At 48.3% G+C, this 12,751-nt stretch overlaps 1 protein-coding gene across 1 annotated transcript in view; it reads right to left on the bottom strand.

The window, feature by feature from the left end:
• The window catches only part of LOC106575088 (parathyroid hormone 2 receptor), a 54,713-nt gene that overhangs the window by 24,174 nt on the left and 17,788 nt on the right, over positions 1–12,751 (bottom strand). Inside the window, exons 7-9 of the mRNA XM_014151269.2 lie at positions 5,707–5,860; positions 5,374–5,434; positions 4,883–4,949 (exon numbers count right to left, since the gene is read on the bottom strand). Coding sequence (XP_014006744.2) covers positions 4,883–4,949; positions 5,374–5,434; positions 5,707–5,860 — 282 coding nt within the window. The remainder of the gene's footprint in view (positions 1–4,882; positions 4,950–5,373; positions 5,435–5,706; positions 5,861–12,751) is intronic.

The following is a 12,751-nucleotide window of genomic DNA, read 5'->3' as shown; positions in this document are numbered from 1 at the left end:
GGGAGTCACTAGGGAGCAGGGACAGGTATACTGTACACCAGGGAGTCACTAGGCCACTAGGGAGCAGGGACAGGTATACTGTACACCAGGGAGTCACTAGGCCACTAGGGAGCAGGGACAGGTATACTGTACACCAGGGAGTCACTAGGCCACTAGGGAGCAGGGACAGGTATACTGTACACCAGGGAGTCACTAGGCCACTAGGGAGCAGGGACAGGTATACTGTACACCAGGGAGTCACTAGGCCACTAGGGAGCAGGGACAGGTATACTGTACACCAGGGAGTCACTAGGCCACTAGGGAGCAGGGACAGGTATACTGTACACCAGGGAGTCACTAGGCCACTAGGGAGCAGGGACAGGTATACTGTACACCAGGGAGTCACTAGGCCACTAGGGAGCAGGGACAGGTATACTGTACACCAGGGAGTCACTAGGCCACTAGGGAGCAGGGACAGGTATACTGTACACCAGGGAGTCACTAGGCCACTAGGGAGCAGGGACAGGTATACTGTACACCAGGGAGTCACTAGGCCACTAGGGAGCAGGGACAGGTATACTGTACACCAGGGAGTCACTAGGTAGGGAGCAGGGACAGGTATACTGTACACCAGGGAGTCACTAGGCCACTAGGGAGCAGGGACAGGTATACTGTACACCAGGGAGTCACTAGGCCACTAGGGAGCAGGGACAGGTATACTGTACACCAGGGAGTCACTAGGCCACTAGGGAGCAGGGACAGGTATACTGTACACCAGGGAGTCACTAGGCCACTAGGGAGCAGGGACAGGTATACTGTACACCAGGGAGTCACTAGGCCACTAGGGAGCAGGGACAGGTATACTGTACACCAGGGAGTCACTAGGCCACTAGGGAGCAGGGACAGGTATACTGTACACCAGGGAGTCACTAGGCCACTAGGGAGCAGGGACAGGTATACTGTACACCAGGGAGTCACTAGGGAGCAGGGACAGGTATACTGTACACCAGGGAGTCACTAGGGAGCAGGGACAGGTATACTGTACACCAGGGAGTCACTAGGCCACTAGGGAGCAGGGACAGGTATACTGTACACCAGGGAGTCACTAGGCCACTAGGGAGCAGGGACAGGTATACTGTACACCAGGGAGTCACTAGGCCACTAGGGAGCAGGGACAGGTATACTGTACACCAGGGAGTCACTAGGCCACTAGGGAGCAGGGACAGGTATACTGTACACCAGGGAGTCACTAGGCCACTAGGGAGCAGGGACAGGTATACTGTACACCAGGGAGTCACTAGGGAGCAGGGACAGGTATACTGTACACCAGGGAGTCACTAGGGAGAAGGGACAGGTATACTGTACACCTGGGAGTCACTAGGCCACTAGGGAGCAGGGACAGGTATGCTGTACACCAGGGAGTCACTAGGCCACTAGGGAGCAGGGACAGGTATACTGTACACCTGGGAGTCACTAGGCCACTAGGGAGCAGGGACAGGTATACTGTACACCAGGGAGTCACTAGGCCACTAGGGAGCAGGGACAGGTATACTGTACACCAGGGAGTCACTAGGCCACTAGGGAGCAGGGACAGGTATGCTGTACACCAGGGAGTCACTAGGCCACTAGGGAGCAGGGACAGGTATGCTGTACACCAGGGAGTCACTAGGCCACTAGGGAGCAGGGACAGGTATACTGTACACCAGGGAGTCACTAGGCCACTAGGGAGCAGGGACAGGTATACTGTACACCAGGGAGTCACTAGGCCACTAGGGAGCAGGGACAGGTATACTGTACACCAGGGAGTCACTAGGCCACTAGGGAGCAGGGACAGGTATACTGTACACCAGGGAGTCACTAGGCCACTAGGGAGCAGGGACAGGTATACTGTACACCAGGGAGTCACTAGGCCACTAGGGAGCAGGGACAGGTATACTGTACACCAGGGAGTCACTAGGCCACTAGGGAGCAGGGACAGGTATACTGTACACCAGGGAGTCACTAGGCCACTAGGGAGCAGGGACAGGTATACTGTACACCAGGGAGTCACTAGGCCACTAGGGAGCAGGGACAGGCATACTGTACACCAGGGAGTCACTAGGCCACTAGGGAGCAGGGACAGGTATGCTGTACACCAGGGAGTCACTAGGCCACTAGGGAGCAGGGACAGGTATACTGTACACCAGGGAGTCACTAGGCCACTAGGGAGCAGGGACAGGTATACTGTACACCAGGGAGTCACTAGGGCACTAGGGAGCAGGGACAGGTATACTGTACACCAGGGAGTCACTAGGCCACTAGGGAGCAGGGACAGGTATACTGTACACCAGGGAGTCACTAGGCCACTAGGGAGCAGGGACAGGTATACTGTACACCAGGGAGTCACTAGGCCACTAGGGAGCAGGGACAGGTATACTGTACACCAGGGAGTCACTAGGGAGCAGGGACAGGTATGCTGTACACCAGGGAGTCACTAGGGAGCAGGGACAGGTATACTGTACACCAGGGAGTCACTAGGCCACTAGGGAGCAGGGACAGGTATACTGTACACCAGGGAGTCACTAGGGAGCAGGGACAGGTATGCTGTACACCAGGGAGTCACTAGGGAGCAGGGACAGGTATACTGTACACCAGGGAGTCACTAGGCCACTAGGGAGCAGGGACAGGTATACTGTACACCAGGGAGTCACTAGGGCACTAGGGAGCAGGGACAGGTATACTGTACACCAGGGAGTCACTAGGCCACTAGGGAGCAGGGACAGGTATACTGTACACCAGGGAGTCACTAGGCCACTAGGGAGCAGGGACAGGTATACTGTACACCAGGGAGTCACTAGGCCACTAGGGAGCAGGGACAGGTATACTGTACACCAGGGAGTCACTAGGCCACTAGGGAGCAGGGACAGGTATACTGTACACCAGGGAGTCACTAGGCCACTAGGGAGCAGGGACAGGTATACTGTACACCTGGGAGTCACTAGGCCACTAGGGAGCAGGGACAGGTATACTGTACACCAGGGAGTCACTAGGCCACTAGGGAGCAGGGACAGGTATACTGTACACCAGGGAGTCACTAGGCACTAGGGAGCAGGGACAGGTATACTGTACACCAGGGAGTCACTAGGCCACTAGGGAGCAGGGACAGGTATACTGTACACCAGGGAGTCACTAGGCCACTAGGGAGCAGGGACAGGTATACTGTACACCAGGGAGTCACTAGGCCACTAGGGAGCAGGGACAGGTATACTGTACACCTGGGAGTCACTAGGCCTGGAGCAGGGACAGGTATACTGTACACCTGGGAGTCACTAGGCCACTAGGGAGCAGGGACAGGTATACTGTACACCAGGGAGTCACTAGGCCACTAGGGAGCAGGGACAGGTATACTGTACACCAGGGAGTCACTAGACCACTAGGGAGCAGGGACAGGTATACTGTACACCAGGGAGTCACTAGGCCACTAGGGAGCAGGGACAGGTATACTGTACACCAGGGAGTCACTAGGCCACTAGGGAGCAGGGACAGGTATACTGTACACCAGGGAGTCACTAGGCCACTAGGGAGCAGGGACAGGTATACTGTACACCAGGGAGTCACTAGGCCACTAGGGAGCAGGGACAGGCATACTGTACACCAGGGAGTCACTAGGGCACTAGGGAGCAGGGACAGGTATGCTGTACACCAGGGAGTCACTAGGCCACTAGGGAGCAGGGACAGGTATACTGTACACCAGGGAGTCACTAGGCCACTAGGGAGCAGGGACAGGTATACTGTACACCAGGGAGTCACTAGGGCACTAGGGAGCAGGGACAGGTATACTGTACACCTGGGAGTCACTAGGCCACTAGGGAGCAGGGACAGGTATACTGTACACCAGGGAGTCACTAGGCCACTAGGGAGCAGGGACAGGTATACTGTACACCAGGGAGTCACTAGGCCACTAGGGAGCAGGGACAGGTATACTGTACACCAGGGAGTCACTAGGGAGCAGGGACAGGTATGCTGTACACCAGGGAGTCACTAGGGAGCAGGGACAGGTATGCTGTACACCAGGGAGTCACTAGGGAGCAGGGACAGGTATACTGTACACCAGGGAGTCACTAGGCCACTAGGGAGCAGGGACAGGTATACTGTACACCAGGGAGTCACTAGGCCACTAGGGAGCAGGGACAGGTATACTGTACACCAGGGAGTCACTAGGGAGCAGGGACAGGTATACTGTACACCAGGGAGTCACTAGACCACTAGGGAGCAGGGACAGGTATACTGTACACCAGGGAGTCACTAGGCCACTAGGGAGCAGCGACAGGTATACTGTACACCAGGGAGTCACTAGGCCACTAGGGAGCAGGGACAGGTATACACCAGGGAGCAAGGTGTCACTCCACTCTTCCAAGGGGCAGAAGCTTCTGGCCAAGAGAAAAGCAGATTAAATCCTCTCTTCGGATTTGAGTTCTTCAAGAGTATTATGCATAACAAGAGTTACAGTCTGGGAGCTACAGCAAGTAGTTTATGCATGATAAAAAGCCACCAGATCTTTGTGAGGACCAGCACTTCTTTTTTGTATGTCAGCATTTCTTGGCACCTGGCTTTCAACTTCTCTCTTATTTGTGTCTTTATTTAATTTATTTATTTTATCTCCCGAAATAAGAACTTCACCCAGAGACTCCAGTTGTGGAGATGTGCAGAGCAAACTAAGCTATTAGCTTGACCAAAGGTGCTAAAACTTGAACATGAATTCAGCTGTACTAAGAATAAAACGCTTTTTTTAAACCAAGATAGGAGTCAGCAATGTAACCTTCTAGTAATGGACGCAAATGACCGGATTCTCGCCTCATTGGCAATGATTGATGAATTGGGGAGAGGCATTATCATGTATTATACTGCAATTGAAGTCACTTACACCAATGGCTGTAAGGATGGGAACTTGATAGATCCATTTAATGTTACCCGCACTTAACTCCCAGCATCTGTAGAGAGAGAGAGAAAGAGAGAGAGAGAGAGAGAGAGAGATTAGAGTACATTTGTACTGCAGAAGTTCTTTACTGCTCTCAAAACAGTGCATGCCGAGGTGCAACAAAAGTGTAGTCTCTCTTGCCAGACTCAGGGCTCTCCGCATGCACAGCAACTGTGAGGAAGAGGCAAAGGTGTGCAGCTGCAACAATAAGGCAAGTAGGCCGCTGACAATGAGAACAAGAGTTCTGCAACCCCTCGGGAGAACCTGTCTCCAAACCAGATGTTTGTGGGGAGCCTAGACTGCTGATGCACAGAGTTCATCTCAGCAGGCTCCTGCATGCTGCCATGGGCTCCACCACTTAAAGTGTGTTGCTGGAGGTGTATGTGGAACACGGATATGGTAGGTGAATCAGGGGGCGGCGTGTCACTCTCACCCACCGTGCATCTGCCAGCGTTGCCCGGACAACAGCCCAGGCGGCGACGAAGAGAGCAGGGACACCTGTAATTAGAGAGGACAGTGATTGCTTATTGCGGTCTTAAGATCTTCAGTACGCTGAATACATTCAATTGATAAATGGCAAGAGCAGTGAGATTTTTGTTTCTTCTTTTAAGATATAAAATTAGCCCCACACACCTGCAACAAGCAAACTCATATGTCGTTGTGCTTTTCCTATTTTGAATAGCAGCTATAGTAACAGGTGGCCGTCAACAACATGAGCGCTGTTGTGATTGGGTGACCGCATGCGTTTCTAAGACGGCAGAGCAGCTCACCCCATCCAATCAGGGTAAAGCCCCACAGGTATTTGGTGTCCGAGTAGAAGGCCATGAAGATGAGGCTGTGGAGGAACAGCCCCTCTACCAGGATCCAGTAGTAGTTGGTTGCCAGGAAGTAAATGAAGAGCAACACAGTGATCTTGCATCCAACCTGGTAAAATCAACAGCTTGTTAAAAACATCCTGTAGTGCAAAGATCTGTGGTCCAGTGGTAACACTTTCGGCTCCATACACATATGCAGCTCCCTGCTGGCGACCAGGGTTCTAATCCCTGCGTGCTCCCTTCTCACTGTCTCCTCCTCACTTATCTCCCACTCTAATCTATTTGTCAATAAAGCACACATGAAAAAAAGGGATTGTTAGTCCCACCAGCTGAACCACGCAGAATGCTTTGTGACCACAAAACAGATCCTGACTGATTGAAGTATTAGTCACAGTAGGGATTTCAGATGTGTTGGTGCCTACAGTTTTAGCTGGAAACAGAAGTTTGTTTATCTATTGTCACGTTTGTCATGATTTACCTGCCGAGGGAATAGTATTTTTTTTAATAGAAATGCAAACTAGATAGTTAACTAAATAGTATGTTTTTCTAGTAATAAAAATTAAGTTCTGGGAAAATAAAAACCTTTGAATGTTATTCTCTTTCCCTAATGTTTGTCTGTCGTGATGGAGATATTTGAATAGAGGAAATTGCCGCCTGCCTGGGGATATCCTGACAGAGGAAAAACTGGAACAACAAGATGGCGCCGACAGAGATGGTCGCCTCGCTTCGAGTCCTATTTAGTTTTTTTATGTATTATTTCTTACATTGTTACCCCAGGAAATCTTAAGTCTTATTACATACAGCCGGGAAGAACTATTGGATATAAGAGCGACGTCAACTTACCAACATTACAACCAGGAATACAACTTTCCCGAAACGGATCCTCTGGACCAACACTCAGGACAATGGATCTAATCCCAGAAGCCGAGCTAAAACAACGGCACCACAGAAGGGGCAGACGGAGCTGCCTGCTGGTCAGGCTCCGTAGACCTGCACATCGCCCACTGCTCCCAAGTATACTACTCGCCAATGTCCAGTCTCTAGACAACAAGGTAGATGAAATTCGAGCAAGGGTTGTCTTCCAGAGAGACATCAGAGATTGTAACATCCTCTGTTTCATGGAAACATGGCTCTCTCAGGATATGTTGTCGGAATCGGTTCAGCCACCGGGCTTCTCCATGCATCGCGCCGATAGAGATAAACTCCTCTCTGGGAAGAGGAAGGGCGGGGGTGTATCTTCATGATTAATGACTTGTGTAATCATAACATACAGGAACTCAAGTCCTTCTGCTCACCCGATTTAGAATTCCTTACAATCAAGTGCCGGCCATATTATCTCCCAAGAGAATTCTGGTCAGTTATCGTCACAGTGGTGTACATTCCTCCTCAAGCAGACACCAAGACTGCCCTCAAGGAACTTCACTGGACTCTATGTAAACTGGAAACTATATATCCTGAGGCTGCATTTAGAGTAGCTAGGGATTTTAACAAAGCAAATTTGAGAATAGGGCAACCTAAATTCTATCAGCATATTGACTGCACCACGCACGGGTGTAATACACTCGATCACTGCTACTCTAACTTCCGAGATGCATACAAAGCCCTCCCCCACCCTTCCTTTGGCAAATCTGACCACAACGCCATCTTGCTCCTACCGTCTTATAGGCAGAAACTCAAACAGGATGTACCAGTGACTAGAACCATTCAACGCTGGTCTGACCAATCGGAATCCACGCTTAAAGATTGTTTTGATCACGCGGACTGGGATATGTTCCGGTCAGTCTCAGATAACATCGATCTATACGTTGACTCTGTGAGTGAGTTTATAAAGAAGTGCATTGGAGATGTTGTACCCACTGTGACTATTAAAACCTACCCTAACCAGAAACCGTGGATGGATGGCAGCATTCGTGCAAAACTGAAAGCGCAAACCACTGCATTTAACCACGGAAAGAGGTCTGGGAATATGGCTGAATATAAACAGTGTAGTTATTCCCTCCGCAAGGCAATCAAAATGCCGGTTCAAGGACAAAGTGGGGCCGGGAATTCAACGGCTCAGACACGAGACGTATGTGGCAGGGTCTACAGTAAATAACGGACTACAAAAAGAAAACTAGCCATGTCACGGACATCACGCATCCAGACAAACTAAACACCTTCTTTGCCCGCTTTGAGGATAATACAGTGCCACCGTCGCGGCCCACTAACAAGGACTGCACCCCCACCCCCCCTCTCCTTCTCCGTGGCCGACGTGAGTAAAACATTTAAATGTGTTAACCCTCACAAGGCCCAGACGGCATCCCTAACCGCGTCCTCAGAGCATGCGCGGACCAGCTGGCTGGTGTGTTTACGGACATATTCAATCACTCCCTATCACAGTCTGCTGTCCCCACATGCTTCAAGATGGCCACCATTGTTCCTGTATCCAAGAAGGCAAAGATAACTGATCTAAATTAAAACTACCCCGTAGCAGTCACCTCTGTCATCATGAAGTGCTTTGAGAGACTAGTCAAGGATCATATCACCTCCACCTTACCGGCCACCCTAGACCCACTTTGCATACCGCCCCAATAGGTCCACAGACGATGCAATCGCCATCACACTGCCCTATCCCATCTGGACAAGAGGCATACCTACAGTATGTAAGAATGCTGTTCATTGACTACAGCTCAGCATTCAACACCATAGTACCCTCCAAGCTCATCATTAAGCTTGAGTCCCTGGGTCTCAAAACCCACCCTGTGTAATTGGGTCCTGGACTTTCTGACGGGCCGCCCCCAGGTGGTGAAGGTAGGAAACAACATCTCCACTTCGCTGACCCTCAACACTGGGGCCCGACAAGAGGAAAATAACCTCAACATAACAAAGGAGATGATCGTGGACTTCAGGAAATAGCAGAGGGAGCACCCCCCTATCCACATCAAAGAGACAGCAGTGGAGAAGGTGGAAAGTTAAGTTCACCCAAAACCCTGACAAATCAAGAGCATCCTGTCGGGCTGTATCAACCGCAAGGCTCTCCAGAGGGTGGTGTGATCTGCACAACGCATCACCGGGGGCAAACTACCTGCCCTCCATGATATCTTACATTACTCATATCATATGTATATACTGTATTTTATACCATCTATTGCACCTTGCCTATGCCGCTCGGCCATCGCTCATCCATATATTTATATGTACATATTCTCATTCACCCCTTTAGATTTGTGTGCATTAGGTAGTTGTTGGGAACTTGTTAGATTACTTGTTAGATATTAGTGCACTGTCGGAACTAGAAGCACGAGCATTTCGCTACACTCGCATTATCTGCTAACCATGTGTATGTGACCAATAAAATTTGATTTGAGGTCTTCAGGTACATGACATTCTCAACTGTTGATCCTCTTTTCCCAGTCATTTCCCACTGCGGCTAAGCTTAGACTCACAGTATGACAAACAGTATGAAGAGACTGTTGATAAAGTTCAGTTCAAGGTGAGGAATATGAGAACACAGAAAATAACTGATGCAGTGTTGTTTTCCATTGAAGTCACATGGCGTTGCCACCGCAAGGTCATCAACATTATCAAAGACGTTGGTTACTTGTGGCAGCGGTAGTGCTGCAATCCACCATGCACGCATAGAACATGGATTTGAATCCCCAGCCACTTTCTCCCCTCCACAAACTATACATCCACAGTAGATCTACATTCTGAACTGTCTAAATAAAGAGAAAAATACGGGAAAGAACTCTGGGCCTGTCTGAATACCCCTACCTGCGATCTAAATAGTACTGACAGGGTGGAGTGGTGCCTGGAAAATAACCTCTCCATCAACGTCAACAAAACGAAGGAGCTGATCGTGGACTTTAGGAGACAGCAAAGGGCGCACACTGCCATTCACTGGGTCGCAGTGGAGAAGGTGAAAAGCTTCAGGTTCCTCGCCGTACACATCACTAACAATCTGAAATGGTCCACCCACACAGACAGCCAGTTCTTCAGGAGGCTGAAGAACCCGGTTACTCAACCCTGCACCTTAGAGGCTGATGCCCTATGCACAGTACATAGAAATTGAACACTGGTCACTTGAATAATGTTTATATACTGTTTTACCCACTTCATATGTCATATTTTGTGAGCTCCCGAGTGGTGCAGCGGTCTAAGGCACTGCATCTCAGTGCAAGAGGTGTCACTATAATACAGTTCGAATCCAGGCTGTATCACATTCAGCCGTGGTTGGGAGTCCCATCGGGCGGCGCAAAAACTGGTCCGGGGTAGGCCGTCATTGTAAATAAGAATTTGTTCTTAACTGACTTGCCTAGTTAAATTTTTTTTAATGTATATACACTGCGTGCACAATTATTAGGCAAATTGTATTCCTCGGGATTAATTTTATTGTTGAACAAACACAATGCTCTCAGTCAATCCAAAATGTTATTGAACCTCAAACCTGAATGTTTAACAAAGGAAAAGTGAGTTTTGTCTTTCTCAGGGAAATATATGTGTGCACAATTACTAGGCAACTAAATTACAAAAATAATTTCTCAACTCACTTGTTTATTCTCAATTTTTTGAGTAAGTGTAACAGATAAGTAACACAAAATGACAATTATATAACATTTTTGGCCTTTCAAAAATATTCAGTGACCAATATAGCCACCCTTATTTTCAATAACTGCCATGAGCCTTCCATCCATGGAGTCTGTCAGTTTCTTGATCTGTTCACGATCAATTTTTGCTGAAGCAGCAACCACAGCCTCCCAAATGCTGTTCAAAAAGGTGTATTGTCTTCCATCACTGTAAATCTCACATTTGAGAAGGGCCCACAAGTTCTCAATATGATTTAAGTCAGGTGAGGAAGGGGGCCAGGTCATTATTCAGGCATCTTTGAGGCCCTTGCTGGCTAGCCAAGCAGTAGAGTACTTGGATGCATGTGATGGAGCATTGTCCTGCATAAAGATCATTGCCTTCTAGAATGCTGAGGACTTCTTCCTGTACCACTGTTTGACGAAAGAATCTTCCAGAAACTGGCAGTAGGTTTGGGAGTTGAGTTTCAGTCCATCTTCAACCCGAAAAGGTCCAACTACCTCATCCTCAATGATAGCAGCCCATACCAGTACCCCTCCTTCACCTTGCTGGCACCTGACTCAAAGTGGTGCCCTGTGTCCATTACTGATCAAGAGTCACTTTCATTTCATCTGTCCATAAAACCTTTGAAAAATCTGTCTTCAATCTGTCTTCAATCTGTCTTCAATCTTGACGCTTCAACTTGTGAATCTTATTCAGTGGTGGTCTTGTTTCAGTCTTCTTGACCTTGGCCATGTCTCCAAGCACTTTACACCTTGTACTTCTGAACACTCCAGGTAGGTTGCAGTTCTGGAATATGGTGGCACTGGAGGATAATGGGTTCCTGGTAGTTTGACGTTTAATTTTTCTCAAGTTTTTTGCAGTTCATTTGCGCCTTTTCTTCCCCATGCGATTTTTGCGCCCCAGTTGACTATTCGCAACAAAACGTTTGAATGTCCGGTGGTCACACCACAATAGTTTATCTATTTAAAGGGTGTCGCATCCGTCTGAAAGGCATTTTACATTTTTGGCTTTTCAGTGTCAGTTAAATTTATTTTTTTGGCCCATTTTACCTGAGGTAATGAGGCAGCCTAATAATTATGCACACCTTGATATAAGGTGTTATTCACTTTCGCCACACCCTCCCTCATTACACAAATACATATCACCTGAAAATGATTAAATCCAATAAGCATTCAAGTTTATATGGTTTGGAGTTCGAAAATGTGAATAGAAACAATGATAAGATCAGAATACTCACTTGCCTAATAATTGTGCACGCAGTGTACTGTATTCTAGTCAAGGCCTATCCTATTTAACTATTGCTGTACAAATACTATTCTATCCATATACTATCCATAACGTCTATACATGCCATCATATACATATATACACACACACTGAACAAAAATATAAATGCAACAATTTTACTAAGTTACAGTTCATATAAGGAAATCAGTCAATTTAAATAAATTCATTAGGCCCTAATCTATGGATTTCATGAAGAGAAAAAAAGTAGGGGGCGTGGATCAGAAAACCAGTCAGTATCTGGTGTGACCATTTGCATCATGCAGTGCGACGTCTCTGTCACAGAAAATGTCGTACTCTTCGGCGAATATGTCGCATGGGAGAGAGAAGGACCAAGGCGCAGCGGGATTGTGGACACTCATGTTTATTACTGACAAAACATGTAAGGCATCCACTTGAAAAACAACACTAGACAGTACTCACGACATGGACAGTCTTGCAGGCTATACAAAACGCAGTGCAAAATCAATTCCCCACAACCCCAAAGAAAAACACACACACCTATATAGGACTTCCAATCAAAGGCAACTATACACACCTGCCTTCAATTGGAAGTCCCAATCACCAACACAACATTTAACAAACACAAACCACCTGCCACATCCTGACCAAGACTAAGCAATACGCCCTCTGCTGGTCAGGACGTGACAGTCTCTTTCACATAGAGTTGATCTGGCTGTTTATTGTGGCCTATGGAATGTTCTCCCACTCCTCTTCAATGGCTGTGTGAAGTTGCTGGATACTGGCGGTAACTAGAAGACGCTGTCGTACACGTCAATAGCGAGCATCCCAAACATGCTCAATGGGTGACATGTCTGGTGAGTATGCAGGCCATGGAAGAACTGGGTCATTTTCAGCTTTCAGGAATTATGTACAGATCCTTGCGACATGGGGCCGTGTATTACAATGCTGAAACATGAGGCGATGGCGGCAGATGAATGGCACGACAATGGGCCTTAGTATCTCGTCATGATATCTCTGTGCATTGAAATTGCCATCTATAAAATGCAATCGTGTTCCGTTATCTGTAGCTTATACCTGCCCATACCATAACCCCACCGCCACCATGGAGCACTCTGTTCACAATGTTGACATGAGCAAAGAACAAAGTTAAAACAGGTGTACCAGTGTCCATCGAAGGTGAGCATTT

This window comes from Salmo salar, chromosome ssa17 (genome assembly GCF_905237065.1).
Source record: "Salmo salar chromosome ssa17, Ssal_v3.1, whole genome shotgun sequence".
NCBI classification, from domain to species: Eukaryota; Metazoa; Chordata; class Actinopteri; order Salmoniformes; family Salmonidae; genus Salmo; species Salmo salar.
This window is presented reverse-complemented; position numbering and strand designations above follow the sequence as displayed.